General features: G+C 39.4%; 1 protein-coding gene across 2 annotated transcripts in view; it reads right to left on the bottom strand.

Moving 5' to 3' along the window:
- The window catches only part of NEIL3 (nei like DNA glycosylase 3), a 48517-nt gene extending 22498 nt beyond the window's left edge, over window positions 1-26019 (bottom strand). Inside the window, exons 1-4 of one of the 2 annotated variants that reach the window (XM_058524934.1) lie at window positions 25795-26019; window positions 11161-11288; window positions 2189-2323; window positions 1663-1876 (exon numbers count right to left, since the gene is read on the bottom strand). In XM_058524934.1, coding sequence (XP_058380917.1) covers window positions 1663-1876; window positions 2189-2323; window positions 11161-11288; window positions 25795-25947 — 630 coding nt within the window. In that variant the 5' untranslated portion in view covers window positions 25948-26019. The remainder of the gene's footprint in view (window positions 1-1662; window positions 1877-2188; window positions 2324-11160; window positions 11289-25794) is intronic. The other variant, XM_058524935.1, reaches the window with a different exon arrangement.
- Between the last annotated feature and the right edge of the window lie 888 nt (window positions 26020-26907).

Here is a 26907-nt window from a genome sequence, read left to right as displayed (position 1 = left end):
AGTGTTACCCTTGCCGAGTTATCATTTGGCACATGTGGTTTCAATGGTAATTGCAGAAGAAATTCTGTCTGATGACTTACCTTTGTTGTATATATATATCTGTAGACAATAGAAACTAATTTATCAGTGTTCATAAAATCTAAAATCACTTAATAAAATAACCATTCTGAAAGTATTACCAATTTTTGTCAATTATTTATTTAAAGTTTAAAGCATATGCACTTCTAAAATTCATTTATTTCTTACCACATCTTATATATTATATTCAGTCACACGTTGAAATGTTAAACTGTGCTTTTTCAACAATTGTGCATGTGCTTTTAGGGGCCTAATGGCTAAACTTCAGAAATGTCATTATTTTTAAATCCCCAGACACTATGGGCAATGATCTTTGACTAGATGAATGGCTGGCTGGATGTACAGATAAAAAGCAAATTCTCAGTTTATCATAGATAATAACAATACTCAGGGTTCTTTTTTTCAAAAACACGTCCCATAGAGATTTAGGTGATTTTAAAAGGCTCATTCTTGTTAAAATTCTGTTTCATTATTTCTATATTACAGAAATTTGACTAGCTTATTCCAAGTGTCAAAAAGCAGATCCTAATCTAGAACTATCATTAACTGGTTTCTTTTAAAACTTATTTCCTACTGATTTGGATTTTACAAAAACTATCCAGGAAATAATTATACAAAATAAAAAATTTTGGATTCAGGTAAAAAACAATTTAGTTAATAGAGACTATTTGGGTCTAGATAAAAGCCCCAATGTAGATTTCTTCCCTGGAAACTAAAATATATATACATCCTTCTACCTGGGTTTGGTTCTAATCTCTCTGACCTTCTCACGACTTTGTCCTATTAATCACCATTCTCTTTACCACAGTTTTCACCTCTCCCTCTCCACAACTTTTTTTTCCCCAACATAAATAAGTTCATGTCTCTCCAGTTGAAGAACAAGAACAAACAACAAAACTTGTCCTGACACCTCCCTCCAGGGCCGAATATTTTCCCTTCGCTCCAATCTAAGCTCTTTTACCAAGTACTCTAAACTTTGTTTCCATTTCCTCACTAATCAGTTATTCCTTAGTCCCCACTACCTAACTTCCATTTTTATCATTCCACTGAAACAGCATTTCTTAATGTCACTAATACCTATAAATAGGAATATATGAGTGTGTGTAGAGGGAGAATTTAATATGCCAGATACAAAAAGGAAGTTGTGAGCATAGGTCACTCATACATTCAACAAATATTTCTTTGAAGCCGACGATGGGCCAGACACTGTATTCTAGATGCTCTGCTACAGCAATGACCAAAACAGATGCCGTGCTCATAAGAGATCGCATTCTAGCAGGAGGAGACAGATTTTAAACAATAAATATAACAAGTAAATATTAGAAAGTGATCAATGGTACGGAGAAAATAAAAAGCAAAGCAAGTTATGGAAGATCGGGAGTATGAGGTGGAAGGAGGGGACGCAGACAGCAATTTCAAATAGGGTGCTCAGGGTTGGTCTCATTGAGAGGTTGACATGAGCAAAGACTCCTGAGGTCTGTTTGGGGAGAGTGTGTTACTGCAATGCAGATTTAAGTGTCCCACGTTGGTCCTATAACAGTATTTAAAAATATGGAAATAATTTTTAAAATACCCACGACCTACTTTAACAGTCGGGTGGAGACCGCCGTCAAAGAGAGCTTCATTTTTGATGATGTTCCCCACTCCGGGCAACACTCTCTGATCCATTAACACATCACACAGCATCCGTCCTTTCTGCTTTTTAACTTCACTTTCTGCTCTTGAGAAACTAAATTTAGGTGAACATACATCTAATTCTTCCATCATTCTTATTCTCTGTTGGCTTTCTGTTGAGTTTCTGTAGAAAGGAATACAAAACACATTAATCCTGAGTCTGGTTAAAATTTCCCAAAGTGTCATTTAACACAAGCTTTCCTATAAATATAAACACTTTATGTTAATCAGACTATAAGTGTTATATAGCCAAACGATGAACACCCTAACAAACTATATTATTTGAAGGTTCTTTTAAAATGAAGTTTTATCAATTAGAAACCACTTTAAAAAATTTTATTTATTTATTATTTATTTCCACATGTGACAACCCAAACAACACTCCAGGTCCAACTCTGCAGTTTTGCAGCTGAAGTACCTTGATTTTATTTTTTACCTGAGTTCCACCGATGAGTCAAAGAAACAAATCAGATCTTTGGTGAGCTGCACTTCAAAAACAGGAGGAACTCCACCTTTATTTTTACACTCAGGTGGATTAATCATGATGGAGCCTTTCATTCCAAAATGAATCCTGAAGCAAAATCAAACCCATTTTGAGAAAGTATATCATGTATCAAATTTTTATTCCTTCACTTCACTTCCTGGATTATATGCAAACGAATGTTAGTCAGGATAGGCACTTTTAAAGGGCAAAAAATGGTAGCTAATATTATATATTTTTCTGTTATGGCTTTGTATCCTTATAAAACGAGAAGATATGACAATCAGTTTTCAACTCACAAATAAAATAAATTCCTAGAGAAATAATAAGGCCCTGACAATAAGCCCAAGAAAACATCCTGCTGTTTTCCTTTTCTTGTCAGACGAAGTATCTTTTATTCACAGAACAGTCTAGCATCTCTCAGCTTTTTCTCAGATTCCAAGGCTTTGGATGAGAAAAGGCTAAATTTAAATTGCCTATACTTTGTGTTTTTATAAGTTCTACAAAGCCACTAACATTCAAATTCCTTATTTCTAGCCACAATGGATTGGAAATGTTTACTTATTCCAAAACGATATCTACAGTTTAAGACATTTACTCTTTTATTCCCCGCTGCTTTGGGATACACAATAAAACAACTTTTTGCAAAATCTTATGTATCAAAAGAAAAGAGAACAAGTCAAAATGCTATTCTCTTCAATTCTTTTAGTTTTCTTCTACCTTTATACGTATTGGGAAGGGAAATTTATAAATATTTACGGTTAACTTGAAAGCCACAATGCAGTGATGAAAAATTCATAACCTTTCAGTTTTTATAGGATTGATTAGTACGTCCAGTAAAAAAAAAGAAAAAAAAAAAGTGGTTTCGTGAGACCTCTGATGACGAAGATCAAAAATGATTCTCAAGATGAAATACTGTGTTCTGCCTTTCAAATCCATCTCCTTATAGCTTTGCTGAGTTAATAAATATGGCTCTTTTGGCAGCAAATGTTACCGCTCTGTGCTTCTAATTCCAGAGCACCATGTTATAGTATTGTACAAGGTTAACCAGTCTAACTTTAAAAATGTGGGTTTTAAACTCTGTGTGCCCTACTATCAATCATAAATGCATTTTACATGCCCCATAGTTCTTGACAGGAAAAATGTGTGCCTGTAAGTACTCCATAATTTAGCTTATGGAGGTCCAACCCCAGTGAAAGGTGTACAACTGTCATGCCCAGAAGCCATCATATCTGAAATCTTTTCAGCTGCATGGCTCATAAAGCAGATTCTAAATCACTTCCTATAATGAAACTGCATCCCCATAAAAAAATCTCAAAGGTTAAGACCCAATTCAAATGGAGGAGTAGCCCCAATAAGAACCCTGAATCAAATAAGTATGCCTATTTTTTGGTCTTAAAAGTCTATTTAATTTAGGGGAAAATGTACATAAAAATAACCACTTTTAATTTTATTTTTATTTATTTTATTTTTACTAAATAGCAAAATGTTATGACAACTGAGCCCCAATAAGCCAACAAATTTTGTGTTTATTAAGTAACTTTTATCTTCAACTAAGAGAAATATATGAGTATCATGTACATTTTTAAGGCTCAGTAAACACCTGTATGTTATAACAATCGCCATACTGATCTTTTATGGACCAGGACATGGGCCCATATTATACTTATATTCAAGAGTTAGATTTGCTTTTCAAGATTCCTCGTTATAATCAACCTAGTTTAGGAAAATTTTGTTAGATCCTTGATTCTATCTCTTGATCCTCTCAAGTTCCCTCCACCCCCAATCCAACTGGTTATCTGAGATCATTCACTCTGCAAAATATGACTCTGCCTGCCAACAGGTGGCTTTAGGTCCAGTCTGGAGTGGTCTCGGTCCCTTCCCAGATCACGTGGCTTTGACACAGTTGATTCAGGAATGGACCCCTGAGTCAAGCTGGATCCATCAGTATCCAAGCTGGATTCATCAGAGTTCTCCTGATGAATTTATGGATTTGGGACACAGAGAGATCAGTTTCTTGTTAGTATTGGGAAATCTAATATGGGAGCTGTCTATGGCAATGTTTCCCAATGTGGGCACCAGAGAAGCCAAGAGAGGCCTGCCTACAGAGAGGAAGACTATAGCAGTTTCAGCAAGAAGCAGAATTAAGAAGTGCAGCGTCCTCATAGCTTTTAGTCTTTGCTTCCAGTTCCCCCGAAGCCCAACTGCAGTATCTTCAGGGATCACAAGACATCCCATATTCTTATAACAATAAATAATTATTGAACTTGTATGAGCTTCTGTCACTTGCAACCAAAGTTCTAAAATAAAAATTATGTCCAAACTAAAAACTGAAGCAATATTAAGAAAATTCCTCAAGTTAGAAAGAACTTCCTAAAACAAATTAATAGATAAGACCTGATACTATTTTAAACAGCCACATTCTTCTAGGCTGTCAGAATAATCTGAACATCCTTAAGCAAGCTTAAATAGCAAATAAACGATGATGCTGTCACAGGTCCTTGTTAATGACAACTACACCTTGCTAAGAAGGCGATTGCTTATGAAAATAATCAAGTGGTCAAAATTGTCCTAAGGATACTAAAGAGTCTAAAATAGTTGAATATAATGATTGTAAAACTGATGCTAGAAATTCAAAGAAAGAGATTATAAAAGATATTGTCTTAATCATATTAAAAAGGAAAAAGGAAGTTCTGCTTCTACTTAGGATATAAAAGCTAAAAGTGCATATAACTCCCACCCTAACAAGGAGGAAAAAACTCACATTATTTACAAAATCACAAATTTTCTTGAGCCCATCAGAGACATGAGGCTGCAGGACACCAGGTGAGCTAAATTCCAAAGAGTGACAAGCCCCTCCGTGGAAAGACACACACACAAATTGTTCCACCTGTGGCAGAGCATGGGCGGAAGAGAAGGCTACCATAAAAATGGGTAAGAGAAAACAGCTATAATATTCGACAAATTTTAAATACTGAGTGTGGTTGGTACGGCAGTTTAGAGTTCCTGGAGCCCCAGACACGAGGAGAGTAGGCACTCACTTGTAAGCTCTTTTCCACGGCGTCTATTAGTTAGTTGCACATGGAAACATGTGAGTCAGGGCAGGGGACCTGAAGGAGCCACCTTTGGAGGCATGACACCTTTCATGTCTGCATGAAACTGTTAGCTTCTCGAACACTTCTCTCATATGCAGCAAAAGTCTTAAAAAGCCTTAAGCTGCTGTAGCTGAGGGAGAGGCACAAATAAAAAGCCATCTGTCCCTGAAGGAGTAACAGGAAACCTCCTGCCTGCACAGTGAGTCTTGTGCACAGCAGTCTGCCACTGGGGAGAGCAGGAAACCCTTTGCCACCAGGCCCAGGCCAAGTGCACTGCTGTTAAGGATGAGCAGAGGCATCAGCCACCTGGCCCTAGGGGTGAGGCAGGGAATCAGCTCTGGCAAAGAATACTGCAGTGATACGAGGAGACATCTGTTCCCACTGGGAGAGAGGAAGGAAACGCTCTCTGACCTGAGACCACCCGCATATCGAAGGAAGAGTTTGGCTGCCCTGGGGAGGAGACGGACAGTAGCCCTGAGAAAAATGCAGCTCTGAGGTCCACGTGCATAGGGCCTGCCTAAGATTAAGGCTGGTCCAGAAGAAACAAGAACCTCCATTTTCCTGAGAGTAACAGGCAACAGCAGTACAGCAATCTACCACGGGGTATGGTGGGCAGAGTGCGGAGAGCCTCTCTTGTGACACAAATGTGGAAGGTCTGCCGAAAGCTGAGCCTGGAGCAGAAACGTCGAGAAACCAGCCGCAGCCATGCCAGGCCACGCTCGAGGCGTGAAGCAGAGGAGCAGCTGGAGTGTTTGCAGTCACTGGTGCACTGAAGGTGCTACAACCCAGCAAAACTCAAACCACGCTCCACTACTAACTGGACTCGTTCAATCCCTCACACCAGTGACCTGATAGAAGAGGCATTACTATTTCCAGACTTAAATACTATTTAGCTCAGTCTCTTTTGTTCTTCTAAACATAATATCTGCGATCAAAAAAAAAAAATATGACACACAAAAAAATAAGAAAGACACACACACACAAAATACCCAATGTCAAGAGAGAAAGCAGTCAACAGAGCCAGACCCAAAGATGTCCCAGGTGTTGGAACTATGAGGCAGGTGATTTAAAATCAAGTTAAAAATTAAAATTAAAATGATTAATTGAGAAAACCATGCCAGGTGACTCTGCTGTGATGAGGTCCCCAACCTTCCACAGGTATGATAGTGCTACACGTGGATTTTATGTTAACAGGTGTCCGGGATTTTATAACCTTGGATAGAGGTTGGGTAAATGCTACATAATCAGAGTCAAGGCAGGCCATGCACGGGTCATTGTCTATTGTGCAGCCAGCTGCAGATGGCTTTGCTTTCCATGCATAATAGATTTTCTACATGACTTCAAAATGGATATAAAAAAGCACCAGCAACCAAGATCCAGCAAATCCACATCTAGGAATTTATCCTAAGAAAACATCAAAACAGGAAAAGATAAGCGCTCAAGGATGTTAACTGCAGAGTTATTTATAGAGTGAAAAATGGGGGAAAATGCTAATCAGTAGGTGGTTGATAAAAAAACGATGAAACATCCATATAGTGGAATTGCTCTGCACACATTAAAAACAATAATGTACATGTATATTTTGACATTGACCAATGCAATATGCGTATTATGTAAGAAAGCCAAATATAAGTTAAAATTCCCATTTATATAAAAATTATAATATGCAATATCATATTATAATTCATGCATATATAATATAAAGTATATATGAATATACGGCATACATACAATTTATATTTTATCTATGGTATTTACAAAAATTGTTAAAGGTGCTTTTTTTCTGGTAGTAGTAATTACAGATGGCATTTACTTGTTCCTTTAGACTTTCTGGAATTATCTTCATGTTTTACAACTGGTTCATATATTATTTTTAAAATAAGGAAAAAAATTGCAATAAAATGATGTGTGTTATGTAAAGAAACAAGAAAAGGACAGCAGCAGAGCTACTGGTTCTGCAGGCTGTCAGGTGCAGAAGGGAAAGTAAATAAATGAGGTAAAGATTTCCATATTTTCTCCAGTTACCCAGGAAAGCATATGCCAATTGAAACAGAAAATAAAATTTACCATTTCAAAAACCAAAAATGTCTAACTTTCTGCCTGTAGATTACTTTAACAGCCAGTATTCTTAAATTGCAAGTGACAGGGACCCAACTCAAAAAGCTTTAGGCAAAGGAATATTTAGTAGCTCCTGGAATCTTAGGAAGGGTTGAATATCAAATGTAGGAAAGGCAGCAACAGCTGGATCTCAGAAACGGATGGTATAAGGGACTGAAATGCCTCTGGGATTCTCTCTCTCTGTAGGCTGGTTTTATTTTCCATCGCCTCACACTGTCTTTCCTGACAAGCCACGTGACATGGCCACCTACAAGTTCTAAGGCCTCACAGTCCCAGCCTCCCTATGTGACAGGGGGCCCAACCCTCCTCAGCTCTTGATGAGAACATCCCACTGAAGAACTCAGGCTGACCCAATCGGCTGTGTACGAGAGAGGTTAAGTAAGACAATATTAAAAGAACTCGGTGGTTATTGTAGCCAAATGACCAGTTTCCAGAAGGAATTCTGTCCCCAAAAGACAAGTGGGCACATTGGGCAGACAAACAGTAGGTATTTACTACTCTGAAGTATACAACTGAGTTCAGAATCTTTATCACACTCCAACTTTTCCTAACATGTTATGTGATAGATTACTGAAACCACATCTAAGCTGTAAAATCCTTTTATAAGTAGCATATGATGGATTCCATAAAGAATTTCTAGCAAACTAAAAAGAATTGTCTCATGATCTCTTGCATATCTGTTTAAAGGACCATATCACTTAAACTCCAATAAATTACAAAATCGATAACATAGAAAGCTTCTCTAAAATGGCAAAGCCTCCAAAATATTCCAGATACAGTTTCTGGTCTCTGAGTATGTATGATAATTGCAAACGGAGTCATATAAACTACAAATTGGATATAGGCAAGTGTTTTGGAAAGAGATATTCATTAAAAAAATATGTCTTTTAAATGTTAGTCCAAGATGTAACAGCTATGTCCATTGACTGAAAATGGCAGCTCGTAGGGTGGGTGTGTCTGGGTGAAGAGCCTTACAGATGTGTGCACACACAGTACTGGCAATATGTGCATCCATGGTTAATAGAGATTATATTTAGTAGGGGATTGTGAGTGCATAAATTTATTCTTGTTTGTTCATTATTTCTCAGGTGGCTCTAAGGAGTATTTGTTACATACATAATAAAAAAATTAGAAATGATTTTTCTTTTGTTATAGATGAAGAACTTCCATAAAGTGTTCAGGAGTAGTATACAGGTATTAATCACGCATAACACCACAAATGCACTCCTAAAATATTATCAAATAATTTTGAGTATTCTATGGCACTATTCCAAGCACTCAAGCACTTTAATACATTTTTTAGTAACAGTAATAGAAATAGTCACTATCCAATTTGTACCTTTCTGAAATGTGGATTTTTACATGGCAAAGTCTCTTACAGGGGGGCTATGTCTATATTCAATTTCCGTAACAAGTGAATCCCAGGAAGATCCACGGCCTGCCCTATTACATGCACTAAAATCCATGGGCAGTTTTAATTGTGAAAAGCTGCATATTAAGGGAAACCTGTAAGTGATTGTTAAGCATGTTTCCTGCTATATAGTCTCTAAAATGCAGAGAAGCCTGGTGGGTAGAAAACAGATGTCAAAAATGAGGACTATATTTCTACCTCATGCTTACAGACCTGTAGCCTCACACAGGGATCACCTTTCTTTGACAGAATCATCCATTCTCCTAAGAATCATAGGTTGGAAGTGCATTTTTGTTGTTGTTGAGGAAGATTAGCCCTGAGCTAACATAATTGACAATCCTTCTCTTTTTGCTGAGGAAGATTGGCCCTGTGCTAACATCCATGCCCATCTTCCTCTACTTTATATGGGACTCCTGCCACAGCATGGCTTGATAAGCGGTGCGTATGTCCGCGCCCAGGATCTGAACCTGCGAACCCCGGGCCACGGAAGCAGAGCTCCTGAACTTAACCACTATGCCGCCACTGGGCCAGCCCTGGAAGTACATTTTTTTAAACTTATGTTAAATTATGAAAGAGGATACAGCTGATTTTAGGTTGCTCGGTTCATATTCAAACAGCTGATCTGCCTTTGACCTTGAATTGTTACATCAAATCGTCGTTAAGGCGGTAGGACATTGAAAGGAAGAAAGCCACTGCAGTTTTCCCCATTCATATTCACAGATACGTACTCTCCAGGGATGGCACTAGTACACTTAGTTCCAAGAAGCGATTGCCCTTGTTTAGAACTTCATGGAACACTTACTGACAGCCCAGCACTGAGAAATGATTCCCCCCTTACCAGTCTGGTGGAGAACAACTTGATAAAAACCTCCCTTTCACTGTACAGAAATAAATCTGCACCTAACACCAGAGAATCAATAACATATCAATGTGTTCAACTCTCTCACATGGATTCCTCTGTGTCCTACTCTGTTCAAAGCAAAGAGCTTTCACTCACATCAATCTACTACAACAATAATGCACACTGCAGTAGATCATTACTCTATGAGCCGGTAGGCATATGCTGATGTTATCAATTCCAGACTAAGAACAACCATGAAGTGACAATGCTGCCCAAGGATGGCAGCTGCTGACAATGGAGAGAACACCTCAAAGAAAAGGCCATTATATAAACTCTGAAGTACTCTAACCACGCGGTAGATAAGATGCAATATATAACAATCACAGAGTCATATTATCTCTTTGTGACCATTATTCACCTTCGGTTAGATACAGAGGGTCCAGTAATGGGACTTTTCTTTTAAGAAGGTGAAACTGTTCAATATTTTAAAGTAACGTTAAAAGAGATTCAAGGAAGCAGTCCCAATCTTTACAGTTTGCAATAGCTTAGGCTGAACTCAGAGAAGACAAGGATTTGATAGACATATTAATCCACAGGACTTTTTCATTTTCCTGCAAAAATTAAATAGATGATCATGCTCTGGTAATTACATACATCTCCATTTTTTTTTTTTTTTGGGTGAGGAAGATTGGCCCTGGGCTACCATCCGTGCCCATCTTCTTGTACTTTATATGCAGGACACCCGCCACAGCAGGGCTTGATAAGTGGTGCGTACATCCGCTCCCTGGATCAGAACCTGCGAACCCTGGGCCGCATGCGAACTTAACCACTACGCCAACGGGCTGGCCCCTATCTTGACATTTTTTTTTTATCAAGTCAACCAAGGTAGTAGATTGCGCATCCTTCTTTGTCAACAGAATAGCAGTGAATTTCTGTAAGTACCGTGAAAGAATGGAGAGCCTGTTACTTCTTTGGAAAGTTTCTGAATTTTATAAATAGTTTCCAATTCCATATAAGGCTTCGGAGAAAGAAGGAAGAAAAACATAAAAATCTAGAGATATCTTTAAACCAAACTAGGAGCTGTCATAAATATAAAGAAACTGGTGTCACTAAATGCCATAAACATTTGGTGACAATGAGGGAAGAATAGCAGTGTAGGGAGTTTGGGGAAGAGCAAAACCAAGCTGTGCTGCTCTAATATCTCTTGGGAAGGGCTGCTAGCCTATCAACTTTTTTTAAAAGAAATAAATTGACCAGCTCTCCAAGTGACGATGACATCACAATTTATTCTTCTTCTGCTTGTTGCTTTCCATGATAGACTCTCAACCTCTTTTATTACAGCTCTCTTAAAAACAGGGTACTTCCTACTTGATTAAATGTGACACCGGCAAACTGTAAGAAGAACCTTCTACACATCTTTAAACATAAGAGAGATAAGATATATCGTACAAGTTTATCTTACCGTAAAGCTTTTGGCCCAAAGTACATAAAGAGCTCCTTCCCCAAAGTTTCCACGCCACCGTAAACGCATCCATTAAACAGTCTCAAGAAATTCTGGCTGGAATCTTTATTATTACTCAGTGCAGCAGCCTATCAGAAAATACATACACACATGTAAACACATAAAAACTCTAAACAAATTATAATTTAATTCTTAAACGTATTTATAGTACTTCACGCCCAGGTGCAACCCAATGAGAAGAATAATCTCCAACAAGTCAAGTAATGTAATCAGCTGTTTACATACATTTTGTCAAATTACTATGCAGTCATTTGAAAAGAGAGAGGCCAAAAAAATTAAGTGAAAAAAGTATTTGGCACACAATCAAAATGAGTTTCTTCCAGGACCTTATAGCTCTGCACATTGAAAGGAAAGCATAGAAAAATGACGTGAATGTTTTAAAACTAAAAACTAGGATACAGTCTTCCATTTCCAGAAGTATAGCCAAGGTCCCTGAAAGAGACTTGAGATCAAGACAGCTAAAAATGGTGGATAAAATATGAAAACAAAATATTTTGACCTGCAGTGATGAATGCATAAGCCAGTAAGGAATAATAAGAGGTCAGAAACCCTTGCCATTTGCAACGACATGGATGAATGTTGGGGGCATTATGCTAAGTGAAATAAGCAGACAGAGAAAGACAAATACTGTATAATTTCACTTACATGTGAAATCTAAAAAAATAAATGAACCAACAAAACAAAACCAGACTCGTGGACACACAATAGATTGGTGGTCACCAGATGGGAGCAGGGTTGTGGGGTGGGCGAAACAGCTGAAGGGGATCAAGAGGCACAAACTTCCAGTTATAAAATAAATAAGTCACAGGGATGTAACGTACAGCATGGGGACTATAGTCTATAATATTGTATTAACTTTGTATGGTGACAGAGGGTAACTAGACTTATTGGGGTGACCATTGCACAATGTATATAAATGTCAAATCATGAAGTTGTACACCCCAAACCAATATACTATTGTATGTCAATTATACTTCAACTAAAAAACAAAAACAGGGCCGGCTCTGCGGCATAGCAGTTGGGTGGGCGCGCACCACTGCTGGCCACCCCGGTTCAGATCCCACGCGCACTGACCGGCCACTTGTCAGGTCATGCTATGGCGGTGTCCCACATAAAGTGGAGGAAGATGGGCACGGATGTTAGCTCAGGGCCAGTCTTCCTCAGCACAAAAAGAGGAGGATTGGCATGGATGTTAGCTTAGGGCTGATCTTCCTCACCAAAAAAAAAAAAAAAAAAAAACCACACAAAAACAAAAACAAGTAAAAGTGGGAGAGAACCCCAAAGGTAAGCAGCATCCTGAAGCCAGCTTTTATCAGAAAGGCATTTACCGGACCTAAGGAACGAGAGCTCCAGTTTTCACGGTCTTGTAGGATGTGGGGGATCAGAGATAAAGCCTGGGGTTCCCCTGAGTAGGGGAATCTGTTACAAGCCTGCTCCTCTCTTTCTCCCCAATCACAATGTTAAAAATGAAGGAAAAAGAAACCCACTACTCTTTCCCCCACCATGATATAAAACCAAACAACATATTGTTAGGATTACGATAAAGGTATTGAACACTGTAAAGAAGATCAAGGAAATCACGAACATAAAACAGCAGTCCTTCTGTGGGCAAGGGAAAGGGATGGGATTGTGTTTAGACATTGGTAACGCTCTTTGTCTCAAGCTGGATAGTATATATACTGGTGTTTTTTGTATTTTTTTTTTATTCTTGAGATATGTTTTATAAATATTATTTAATTTGCACTCAAAATGTAATAAAAAATTTAAAACTATTATAAATGCATAACTATTATGTAAGATACAATAGGTACCCATAATTATATTTACACATTAACTCTTCATCTAAGATAATATCTTCACATACTTCTAACTGTTTCCTGTTTCTCAAGTGGACCCAAGGATTCTCAGAAGATCCAGGATGAAATCTGGATGGGGGGGCTAGGGGTGAGGAAGGGGTGTGTCTGGGAGATAATTATAAAACAGCTTTAGACACAGTCTAGGAGCAAATCACAACTTTCCCTCCACTTACAGGAGAATGACACTTAAGTGATTCTGAAACTTCTGATTTAGAGACATCTGTCATTCTAAATATTTACGATGATAACGTCCACTCTATTCTTTATTTTACTAAATTGGCCCTTGTTAAAAAAGACACAACTGTAGTATTTAGTTCAAAGGGATAATAGGTATTAAAAAAAGATTGAGAATAGCTAGAGACTGAATTGTGCCCCCTCCAACATTCATATGTTGAAGTTCTGAAGCTCTAACCCCCAATGTGATTGCATTTGAAAATACGGCCTTTAACAGGAAACTAATGAAGTCACAGGGGTGGGGCCTCGATCCAATAAGATTAGTAACCTTATAAGAAGAGACACTAGAGTCTCTCCCTCCTGTATGCTCAGAGGAAAGGCCACATGAGAAGAAAGTAGACTTCTGCAGGCCAGGAAGAGAGCTCTCACCAGAACCCAAACTGGCTGGAACCTTGATCTTGGACTTCTAGCCTCCAGAACTATGAGAAAATACATTTCTGTCGTTTAAGCCACCCAGTCTACAGTATTTTTGTTATGGCAGCCTGAGCAGACTAAGACAGGAACAGACACTATTCTTCCACTAAATCCATTCACAGTTGTAATGACCACAGCCAAGGCTAGAATTTCCCAACTGCCTGAAGTTCAGGGAACTGCCTTTACAGCCCTCCTTTGCATAATAAGAACTGGGGAATCAATCGCAGGCTTAGAGTGACCAGTGAATACATGCACAGAAGTCATTAAAAGTGACAGCCTTCCAGTTCTGCACAAATCACAGAAAGAAGCTGTGGGAGATCCTAGCATCAGGAACTATAGCTACACATGTCACCACGTCCTCAGAACATCTGCCTCTGCTTCCTCTTCTCTTTCTCGGCTGAACTCGAGGGCTGAGTACTGATTACCAAGCACTGGTCCGGCAGGCTTGAGTACTCAGTGAGGGAAAATATACTTTCACATTGGCCTTGTTTTTACAGAAGAATGTTAGAGCCCTGAAATGAGAAGCATCAAGAATCTTGATGTTTTTCTGCCTAAAGACTTTATGTTGCCACTTACATACACTTCAAGCCGAGTGTAGACTAAGATGGTAGCTTTCAATGTAGGTTTCCATGACAACCAATTAGTAGGTAAAAAGTTCTTATAAACTCGCCAGGACACTTAAAATAACGTATACAGAGCAATACAGATCTCTTATGAGTAAACTTTTCCTCAACATAGATTAGGTCTTATATTTCAAGGATCTCGGATTTAATGTCTTAGTGAAATTTTAAATCTTCATTTCTAAATTAATAGTTCAGAGCCTGTTTCCCCACCACTCCGAAGTCAACAATCTCTTATCCTCTCCCAATATTCTTTACTAGCAATGGGTTTTAACCTTGCCCTCTGAAGTCCTCTGGCTTGTTAGGGTTCCCAGCAGAGGCTGGGTGATGAATCTGAACCTGTTGCGTACATACAGCCCTGGACACCATAGTACCTTCCCCCACTTCTTGCTTGGGGGGCAATTTGCTGCTACTGCCAGCCCAGTAAGTCTACAACTCAACATCTATCCAATATGTTGGGAAAGGTACTCATGCACAGTCTGTCACACCCCTCCATCCCCGTGGCCACATAAGAATAGGACTTGGGCCTGGAACATTTCTTTTCTGGGAGATAAAGAGCCCTCAGCCTGTGCTGGGTTTATTGCCTTGGGAGGGAATATCTTTCCCTGTCCCAGGCTTCATGTATATTCCTATGTTCTGCTTAAGCACGTGTGTTCATCAATGGCCCTCAGGCACACCCCAGCTTTTTGTATTTCAGACCCCAGGGGGAGGGTTCAGCGTCCTTCCACTGGAGCACAAAGTGGGGTGGGTGTAGTCACACTGTGGATCAGGGGCCATTGGGGATGGAAGCATTGCAAGGAGCTGGATCTTGCGCACACTCTCTCCTCTTGCTATAAGTAGACGCTGTACCACTTGAACCTACTGTGCCTGTTGACCTTTCTTAGCAACTTGGAACCAGACACTGGTTTCTTCCCGTGGCAATTATCTGCCTTTTACCCTTGGCCACTCTTATGTTATATTCTATCCTTTGGCACAGCCTGACCACTCAGTGAACACTGAAACACAATATCTGAACAGTCAATTGAAAAATTCTTCTGTCAGCTGCCACATCACTGTTTCTCACTGTACTACCCTAAATCTAATTGCCCCATTTTGCTCTTTTCCAAAATGGGAAACCACATGACTGAATTGCTCTCACTCAGCTACTTCTCTGTTCCCTTCTTTCCTCTACTTAATTCTGACTTTTCCACGTTTTATAATGGCTCCTGACAAAGAGGCAGACAAGGTAACCTTGAAATAGACAGTGCTGTCACACACTTAATAAAACAGTAAATGAGTCCCAATTGTCTCATGTGAAGCCTGCTCACATTGCTAAATTAACAGCTTTGACAAGAACTTACACCATTTAGTTGAAAACTCTCAGTCAACAGCTACCATAGTTCATGTTATTCACCTGGCTGTGTCTAAAACTCTGACATCCTCTGACAACAAAGGTGGCATGCGACATGTGGAAAGACACTCCTCCACATTAAAAATTCAACATTCATGGCTGTCTACTTGGATTTGCTCATTTTAGAAAAGTTTATTGACCTTCCACTAGGTATTAGGCCTTGATCTAGATGCTGGGGATTTATCAGTGAAAAAAATAATGAAAGACCTCCTGCCTTCACGGAGTTTACATTCTACTGGGGAGTGATAGTAAACAATAAACAGAATAACAGTATATTAGAAAATTTTGAAAAGAAATTGTGATGAAAAAGAGATCAAGATTAGGTGAGGGAGTCACAGGTTGCAATTTTAAATGGGGCAGTCATAATCTCATTGGGAAAATGATACTGGAGCAAGTCTTAAAGGAGTTGTGAGTGAGCCAGGATCCAGGCAAAAGAAACGGCAGTGCAAAGGCCCTGTGCCACACAGACAGGATGGCTAGAGCACAGAGAACAGGGGAAGATGGTAGAAATATGAGGTCTGACAAGATAAGAATCAGATCGTGTGGCCCACGAGGTCCACAAGGTCCACTCTAAGGACTGGCTTTTTCTTTGACACAAATGAGGTAGCGGAAAGATATGAACTACATTACTTTTTTAAATGCTCTCTCTGGCTGCTGGGTAGAATTCTGGCTAAGGGGAGCAGGGGTGGAATCAGGGAAGGTACTTAGCAGACCACTGCAACGATCCAGACAAGAGATGAAGGAGCTCTGGGCCAATATTGTAGCAGCCCGGGTGGTGAGAAGTGGTCAGATTTTTGAATGTATTCTGAAGGTGGAACAAAGGGGATTTGCTGGTGTATTGAATATGGGAGGTTTTGGGCCTGAACAATTGGAAAGACAGTAGTGCTATCAACTGAGAAGAAGATGATTTGGGTAGAATAGGATGGAGAGGAAGATCAGGGATTCGGCTTTGGACCAGTGAAGCTTGAGATGTCTCTTAGACGTGTAAGTGGAGATGTTGAGTACACAGTTGGATATGAGTCCAGAGTTCAGAGGAGAGGTCTAGGCTGGAGATGTGAATTTGTTTAGTGATCAGCATTCAAATTTCTTCTAAAGCTTTGAAACAGGATGAGATGAGCAAGAGAGTGAGCACAGATAAAGAGTAGGGACCCAAGAACTGAGGTCTAGGCCACCCCAAAGTTATGATGTTGGGGATAAGAGGAGGAAAGGGATGGTATGACGTCAGGGAGAAGAAGAGGAGGAACCAGCAAAGGAGACTGAGAAGGTAGCCGGCAAGGTAGGAGCAAAACAAGGAAGAGACGTGCAAGTACTGCTAATGCATCAAGGAAGATGAACCTGACCATTGGATTTAGCCATGGAGGGGTGATTAGTGACAAGAGGTTTGCAGAAGTGATAGGAGGCAAAAGCCTAGCTGGAGTGGGTTAAGAGGCAACCAGCGGAGTGGAATTAGAGGTAGTGAGGCGATGTGAATATACAATGCTGTACAGGGCAACACAGAAATGCAGCGACAGCTGAGAGGAAGTAGAGTCTAGAGTGTTTTGTTTTGTTTTAAGATGGGATATGTTTGTATGTTGATGGGAAAGAGTCAGTAGAGAGGAAAAGATAATCATGCAGGAGACAGAACAGCTAGGCAAGAAGAGATGTTCAAGGACACATGTGGTCTGCTGGTCTTGATAGGAACATGGACAGTTCATCTATACTATCAGGAAAGAAGGTAGATTACATGGGCACAGATGCTGGTAGGTAGGTAGATATGGTTGTGCAAATTGTCTTGTGGTTGATAAATTTTCTCAGTAAAATAGCAATCAAGGTCATCAACTGAGAGAAAGGTAGGCCACATGAACCCTAGATCCTCTAAGGTTATATGTAGCATATAATAATATTGCTCAATTTTGCCATATTTTAACATGATATCTCCAGTCTCATCCTTCACAGATAGAAGCCAATGGCCTCATGGAAATGGTGTCACTGGTTCCATCCTACAGACATCTAGGAAAAAAATTCATGAAATCTCATTGTATGGGACCACATTAGAGATCCTTAATTACTTACATCAACTAAATGCTCATCAGTTGATGGTGTTAATCTTATTGAAAGGAAGTTCCCCTGTTTGTATTTGCCTATATAATCTTGTGCTTACTAGGATCATAATTTTCCCTGATTTTTTATTTTATTCTATGTGTTCTGAAAACCCAGATCATTTTCTGGGGAAGTTTTCCACTCTGTAAGGACTACTGCTCACTGTTCAAGGACCAGACTGGACCATCTAAAGCTGCCCCATTATCAAAACATCCAAATTGAATTCAGCAGTAATACATCATTGGGTTTTGTTATAATTGGCTAAACAAAATATTTAAGAGTAGAATTCAGATCAAATTTTTTTGTGCCACTCATTCTTAAACATATATTCTTAAATATATGACTCACATTTCAGAAGAGATTAATTGAAAGAAACAGTAAAAACATGGTAAAAATACAGGTTCTTAATGAAAACCTGTACCTTTTCTTGCCCAAGTAGTTAAATGCCCAGGGCTCCTAATATTGTCTATCAGGAAGAAATTCAAACCTAGCTTATCCTGATTCCTATCCTAGATTTCCCCCCAGGGAATTCCTAACTATATACTAAATGGGTCTATAAGGTCCTGCCTCAGGATTGAAGAACCTACAGTGAGGGGAATCTGGGTCCATATATAGCTTACGGACACCACAGCTGAAAAGGCCTCTATAACCAATGATGATGGGTAGGTTAAAAAAAAGTTGTTATGGGGCCGTAGCAGTCAAGTGTGTGTGCTCCACTTCCACGGCCCGAGGTTCACGGGTTCGGATACCGGGCACACACTTATGCACCGCTCATCTAGCCATGCTGTGGCAGCGTCCAATATATAAAGCAGAGGAAGACTGGCACAGATGTTAGTTCAGCGACAATCTTCCTCAAGCAAAAAACGGAGGATTGGCAGCAGATGTTAGCTCAGGGCCAATCTTCCTCACCAAAAAAACCCCACCAAAAAAAAAAAAAATATATATATATATATATATATATATATATATATATATATATAAATCAAGTTGTTATATCTGGGATTAATCCCTCTAGACATCCACTGCTTGTCCTGGAGCAGACGTCTATATTCTCTCCAAATTACCATCAACTATCAGAGATTTTAGAATGTCGAATAGGTCTAACCATGGGAAATTTGGCTATTTAGCAAAGTCTCAGTGGATGGCCCTCCAAAACTTTATGGTTTCTGGACCACTTATTAACAAGACAAAGAGGAGTATGTGTCCCTGTAAATAAATTCTGTGCACAGGAGCATAGGAGGATGAATCAAAAAATACAAAGACCAAGATACTTAAAATGCATGAGATCATTAAATCTCTTCACACAGCTGTCAATGAAAAGCGACATAGATTGTCCTGGCTGACAGAGCCTCAGAGAGAACCACAAACCAAATCCTTAAAGGTGTAATATGTCTTACTTATTTTACTGACGTTTTACCCGATTCTCCATAATTAAAAATAACATGCAATATGACATCAAAAAAAGAAATGTTGAAAACAGTCATGAAATTAAAGGTTGTATAAATATTGTAAAAAGTTGTTTACAGCCTGAATAAGATGAATATTACAGCAGAGATGTCAGCAGAAGAGCAAGTGGACAAACGATCATAGGTAGAGAAACAGCCACTGTGGAAACATACAGACCTGACACCGCCCAGTGACTTCAGTGTAGCAGAAACTCTTTCAGCTACAGATGCCATCTGACCTTGGCTTGAATATGTTTAAGAATGAGTTTTTTAATACTTGGTGAGGTGTTTGGGAATTAAAATGAAATGTTTGTATAACCTCTTCCTTGCTCGTAGATATAGTTCGTAATTCTTTCTGGTACCAGAATTTCCCCACCTGGGAAGCACAATAATCTCGAGGCTTTCTACCTGACAATCCTAGCATAGTCATCGTCACTGTCATGGTACTTACCTTACTGAATGGCTATTTGCCTGTGACTTGTGTTTCTCCCTATTTGTCTATAAGCTCCTTGGGGACAGTAACTATGGTGTTGAACTAACATTCCTGCGAGCCTCACACCATGCCTGCAGTTCAGTCACGCCTGTGGGATTAATCAGATCCCTCCTCCTTTCCCTCCTAAAACTGAGTGGCTTTAAGATACAGGCGCACTGTCTCCCACCCACCACCTCCATCTTGCTTTACCTTTCCCAAGATTTCTTCGCAAAAACGTCTACTTATTTCATCTCATTTTAAAATTATTAACATCCCGTCTCTTATTTTCTAATTGTCTGCAATGGAGTGAGGTTTAAATATAAGAGAACCAAATTCGTATGACTACCAAAAGCTAGATGGAAGTAAATACTGTATTCACCAGAATTTCCCATAAAGTAAAAAGAACTTTACAGAAAGGCTTAGGAAGGGACTTAGGAAGGGACTGTGTATTTTCAGCAACCGGTCCTAGTGCGCCCTGGTTTTCATTGGAAATGTTTACTTAGCATTTAAATGGTTGCTTTACAAACATCTATTCTAATACTTCCTTTGGGTTTTGAAGGAAATGATACATAAAGATCTTCTGATTCAGTTGTCTATCACGCGGGCACTTAATCCAAGTCACTTGATTCCCAGTACACGATCATTTCTAAAATAATCAGCTCTGGGTAATATACTCGGGACAAAATAAAAATTTCAAATTATGATTGACATCCTGAAGCACCTGCATATATTTTTAACTGTTTTTTAAGACTCCATTTCAGGGGGAAATTCTGGATACCGGGGATGGTTTGTTCTACCTATTTTGAGAGCTACTGCGTACAAACTGGGCAAGGCTTTTGCAATCAACCTAAGATTGACAAGATATTCATTTGTCCTACTAGAGAATCTGGGGTTATCACCTCTTTGTATAAGCTTCAGCTGCCCAGACAAATTCAAAAGTTAATTTCCACAAGCCTATTACCTTTGCTATAACTATACACAATTGCCCAATATATACTTGACTTTCTTGTGTTGACCCTTATAATCCTGTTACTGTATTGTCTGAACATTTCATTGTTTTTTTTCTTCCTGAAATAGAGATGAAAATCTCCTTTGCCACAATTTTAAGTATGATTGAGAAGGGTTCACCTTCCCATTTTCAAGATGCTTAATAATATGAAATCGTCAAAACAACATACATCTTCAGAGACAGCTCATGATTTATTGTGTCGATTACCATTTATTCTGCCTCTCCATGGGTGAACAGGAAGATGAACTTTTCAGAACAGAATAAGACTTTTCCATAGATAAATATTTCAACTCTAGTGCAATTACATATTTTCCCCACAGGGAAAAAAAACACCATACTTACTGTCACAGTCTCTCCTCTTTTGTTCCCACGTTTTTTTTTTCCCCCGATACAACACTTTTCTTAATCAGAGGTCACTTATCTACCAATTTAAACCATCAAAGAACCTAATTTTAAAATGGTCTCTAAGCACCAAAATAGAGGTCTTTAGGTCTGTACATCAAAACATATTCTACAATTTTGTAAGAGCAGAGCCTTCAAGTGCTTACTCAGAGGCTAAATGCTTTGTACATAATTTGAGAGAACCGAATGATGACAAACCTTTCATGAGGGAATAGGGTGTTCCTCAGATAAGTGGGTCTGGTGAGAAAGCCCTGATCTGGGAGAAAAAGGAACAATTATCAGGACATTTACTTTGCTAGGCACTAAGCTAAGAGTTTTATGTCCTCTAATCTAATCCTGACCTAATAATCCAAGATGTGAGTATGAGCATCTCCAGATAAGAAAGTGACAAAGAAGCTGGAATACAAAATCAAGATGATCAGATGTTCTTTTCTCTCCATCGTACCAAATACTTCAGTGTTGGATTAAAAGCTACAATGGCCATGGAAAATCACCTCCCTTAGTTTTCTCATCTTTAAGACTGTTACTTGTTCTCTGTTATCCCTTGTTCCATGATTCCATATAGGGCTGAATGCTGATCATAATGATCCTGTGTCATTAAGGTGAAACCATTATCAGCATCCATTCAAGAAGGTAAGGATGTATTTAATGCACGTTCTATAAAATTTTAAAACCTCTTTGGATTTAAAGGAATAAGCTTCACTTAGTGGGAAAATGAATTTCTGGGGACAGCTGATTCCTTCATATAATGGCAATAAAATGAGCTCTGAAGGGGAAGAAGTGGACAGAAGGAGGAAACTTTTACTTTGTAGCTTCATTCTTTTCTTGAGGTAGGAATTTCCATATAAGCCAGATAACAAAATAGACATACTCATAATGAAAGATTCCAAACTGAATTCTTTTTTAAATCCATAATCATTTTGCACTATTCAAAACTTTGCTCTTCTCCATCCATTCAAACATTTATTAAGTGCCTACTCTGTTCATGACACTGTGAAGGACGTAGGAAGATGAATAAGAGTAGCTAGCATATGAAACACATGTATTAAATCTTAAGGAGTGATGGAATAACCAGAGGACCATGTTTCAAATGAAATGAATGCAGATAAACTGTTTCATATCCTGTTTTGTGACGGGAGATTGAAAACATATGCAGATTACATATCGATTCCCCTAAAATATTGTATCCACTCAACAATTAAAATCGGAGGATTGACTCTTCACAGCTCATTAACCAGACATGTTCATTTATATTCCAATATTGTTTCTTACCATAAGGTTTCACAAGCTCCTGCAGAGTTTTATGCAATGTGCTTACACTGTTGCATAATTTTATGATGACAGGACAGTGGATCAAAACTCAGAGAAATAATACAGTGCATACATGACTAGCAGATGCTGGAGTCTTCTATGGCTGGGCTTTCTTCAAAATGAGGAACAGTTGTCACAAGGAGATATGCATTAAGGTATGTTCTCAATGAACTTCAAACGGGAGCAAAGAGGAAGAGTATATGACAGAGTAACCGGTTTATTATGGCAGCAGCGACACAGGTGAGGTGTTTTTGGTTGCTTCTTCAGAACAATGATTATCTGAAGTTTAAATCATTTCTTTTCAATGCCCAATTAATATTTCTTTAACTCACTTTTGTATTTTTCCATGTTTACTGCAATGTGAAGAACACAGTATGAAGTTATTACCTTATTTTTAGATGCTGTCTTGTGAAAACTAACAATTTCAAGCCAGAAGCAGAATCATTTAAATAGCTTTAACTCTCTGGCATAAATGCCTAGGAAACATGGGATCGATCATGCCAGAGGTCTGTGACAACCCACCATGTTTTGATGAAATTTACCATGGATCCAACAACTCTCTAAAATGCAAAAGACCCTTCATGTTTACAAAGATTATTATTTTTTTAGATCAAAGGCCCAGAAGGGGAAGCCATGGCAAAATATTTAGAACTTTCCCAGAAACCACAAAGAGATTATTAATTCCATATTGATTTTCAAACCCAGTTCCCATAGAAGCACATTCCTGATCCTAATCACAAAGACCTATTCCAATTTTTAATACCTCTTTCTGTCAAGGTATCAAACATAATAGCTTTAAGTGCAAGGCTTTTTATTTAAGGGGTACAGCTTACTTAGTATTGCTTCCAAGTAATGTTAATAATAATTGCCCAACCATTAACGAAGCATTTGTATTATATTATCAGGCTGCACTCTTTTGTGCAATCTGAACATGGGAATGGAAGCCATTAGAAGAGAATTATCAGAGGAGGTAAGAGAATTGACTAAATTGAACAAAACTAAAAATGGTGGCAAATAGCCAAAAAGACAAGGTCTCACTTCCCTAGTTAATAAATAATCACTACTACATACTGAGCGGTATGGTGTTCCTGCCATTGAACGAGCCGCTTGCCTACTGAATCTTTTATAACCAAGAGGAGCTATGGCTAAGACTGCAGGCTTTGGAGATTCAACCCCTTACTAGTCATGTATCATGGGCAACTTATTTAAACTCATTCTGAGCCTCACATTCCTCCTCTGTAGAATCAAGTTAATCCTTTATCATACGGTTATTATTTCTCACAACTAAATGAAACGTAGAAGTTCTTCAAAGGCACTTGATGCCTTGCCACTAGAGATAATCACAACTTAAAGGAAATGTTCATGCTATTTTGGCCTAAATACCAGTGAGGTGTATCTATTTAAAACATTAAGTTGGATTCTCACAGCACGAATTTTATCTTATTCATCTCTGTATCCCCAGGAGCTGGCATAAAACCCAACACAGAATACATTATTGCTGACTGATGTAAATTATGATATCCATAAACATACTCATGTCATATGCATTGCCAAGTCCTACTGCTTTTACTTCTGAAATAGCGATGCTGTTTCCTTCTCCTCATCTCCACCACCAGCACTCTGGTCCAAGCTCCAGCCACCCCCCCTCTGGATTCCTGCAGTCACCCCCTAACTGAGGGAGCAGTGTCTACTCTGGCTTTCCTCCAGTCTTTTATTTTTCCTTTTCAAGGTAGAGTGATCTTTTCAAAGTGTAAACGGATCTTACCACACTTCAGAGACCCCCACTATTCCTTAATTGTTACTTTCCCAGCAAAGCCTTCCCTGACCTTCCTATAAGTCCTTATAGAACCTTGTATCTCTCCTTCAGAGAACTTATCAATTTATATTTTGTTATGTTCTTATTTAATGAATGTTTGTGTATCTTCCCAACTAAAGCACAGGCTCCACGAGGGGAAGCATTAGCTTTTGTTCCCCAGGTGCCTTGAGTATTCAAAATTTTGTTGAATTAGTGATTTTTATAAACATTAATATATATATATTTTTTTTTTGGTGAGGAAGACTAGTCCTGAGCTAACATCCGTTGCCAATCCTCCTCTTTTTGCTGAGGAAGATTGGCCCTGGGCTAACATCCATGCCCATCTTCCTCTATTTTATGTGAGATGCCTGCCACAGCATGGCTTGGTATGCGGTGCATAGGTCTGCGCCTAGGATCCGAACCTGCGAACCCTGGGTCCCTGGAGCGGAGTGCATGAACTTAACCACTACGCCACCAGGCCGGCCCCTAAACATTAATATTCTTAACAGACCACTCAAGATCCATCTCTGTGGTAGCCTGAAATGATTTTGAGAAATATTATAATAAGAGAATACAGAGTACTCACTGATACATAAAGTCAAAATAAATAAAATACAAGGGCAATTGGAAGGAGATGTAAAACTTATTCTTTTTCCAAGTTTGAAAATGTATTTTCTCAGACTTAGAATTTCATTTCTTCCAAGTTGTAAGCATATGCTGATTTCATAGCAGGCAACTTTTTCTTCCAGGACCAAAGGCTATGACAAAGCTTTGCAGGAGAAATTAAAATACAGCACAATATTGCACGCATCCATGACATACAATCATCCATACATCTAAAGGGCTTTTAAAGCATGATAGCTTAAGCAGAATATTTTTAGTCCAAGTTCTAAATTCTTACCAAATGAATATCACACCATCTGCAATGAATGCCTGAGTGGCAAGAAGCTGTGCTACAACTTACTTTAAAAAGAAATAAATTCACTTAAGGGAATCAGAACTGGGTCTCACTGCCCCTTCATTAGATGGCAACATTAAGTTGAGTGGGAAGGTTAGTGCTAAATTTTCTACACGCAATTTTAGAATTATATACTGGTTGTGATACACTTTTCAATTGCAGAATATTAGGCGAGCGAGAAGCTAGAATTTTACGCTAAAGGCTTAATGTCCTAAAAATGTGAAGGAAACAAAGTCAGAGGTTGCAGAGATCTGATAATATTAACAGCAGAAAATGCCGCTATAGACATAAGGAAACCATCTTTTGGTGGGTTGTAAGTAAGTCAAGCCAGGTGACATGGAATAACACTTTCCTTCAATTCCCATCTGGGCATGTCTCTGGCAGCCTTAGCCAGCGCTACAGTAGTTCCCTACTACGCAGGCGCACTAGCAGGCCTTCTCCCTCCAGTAAAGATGAACTTTGGGAAACGCGGCGCCCCAGGGAGAGTGGACCAGAGCAAAGAGATGACACTTTGGACCCCGGAAACCTGATGAGGTCTTCATTCCATTTTCCCTTGCTGGCCCCATAGCAAGTGAAAGGAACTGCTCACCTGGGAAGGGACCACAGCTACCGAGGCTGCCCCCCGGCCGGGGTCCCCCAGGCTCTGCAGAGCGCTTCCCCGCACGTCCGTCACCGCCTGGCCCGGGCGCACGCGCGCCCGAATTTTCTCTCCATTTAGCGTACAGCCTGGTCCCTCCACCATCTCCCGAGCCGGCACTGTGGCCCACTAGTTGCAGGGCCCTGACCAGAAACCTGCTGTGCAATCTACTCTCTGCGCGGGTCCTTAACTCCGCGGAAGGGAAGTTCAAATCTCCCGCGCGCCCGGCCACGCCCACGCCACGCCCACGCCACGCCCCGTCAGCCTCCCCCGCCTGCGCGGGCCGGGCCCTGCGGCGCAAGCGCAGTGGTTCACCCCTTAGGGTCCGGATACCGGATTACAATGGACAAAACGCCAGCCCAGGGGTAGTGGAACTCACCTAACCTGGCTAAACTGTAAGAGCAGAGGCAGCTGGGATCTCAGAAGTGCCAACTTTCTTTTCTTTGCTTTGAAGTTTTGCCTTTGTCCTTGAGTTACTCAGTACACGCACATCTGTGACCTTGTCCTCTTATTCTGGCCTAAAGTCCCAGGTTGTCGCAGGCAGTCTGGCGGGCTTCTGGTTTTTGTATGCCCTATTTGGACGTGAGTGGGAGGAGAGGCACAGAGGAGGGTTTTTAGAACAAGCAGCTTTTATTTTTTACTCCTATAGGTTTAGCATGTCTTAGAAAATGTTGCTTGATAGCCAAATATATTTTAGTGTCTGTATTAAAAACCCCTTCATTTTTATACAGCTGAACTAAGGAAGTCCCACCCAAATTCCTGCAGCCATTCTGTTATGGGATGCCCAGAGATGAATGCTATTTGAAATTACTTTGTAAAAGGCAGGGCTCTATATAAATTTGAGGGCAATGTATAGCTTTTCAAATTTATGCAAAGATGTATATATACAAATATATGAAGCTAGTGATTCCATATAATTTTGTAAATAATGAAAAATCTATTCTTTTTTGAAAATTAAAATATACCACATTAAAACAGAATGTCAGTTTATAAGTGATTTAATAAGCTTAACTACACTGTGCTGTAGTGAAACCAGAAAATATATATATATTAGAATATATGTAT

The sequence above is a fragment of the Diceros bicornis genome, chromosome 29, assembly GCF_020826845.1.
Source record: "Diceros bicornis minor isolate mBicDic1 chromosome 29, mDicBic1.mat.cur, whole genome shotgun sequence".
Classification (NCBI taxonomy): domain Eukaryota; kingdom Metazoa; phylum Chordata; class Mammalia; order Perissodactyla; family Rhinocerotidae; genus Diceros; species Diceros bicornis.
Note: the sequence above shows the minus strand (reverse complement) of the source record. Positions and strands in the feature narration are given on the sequence as shown.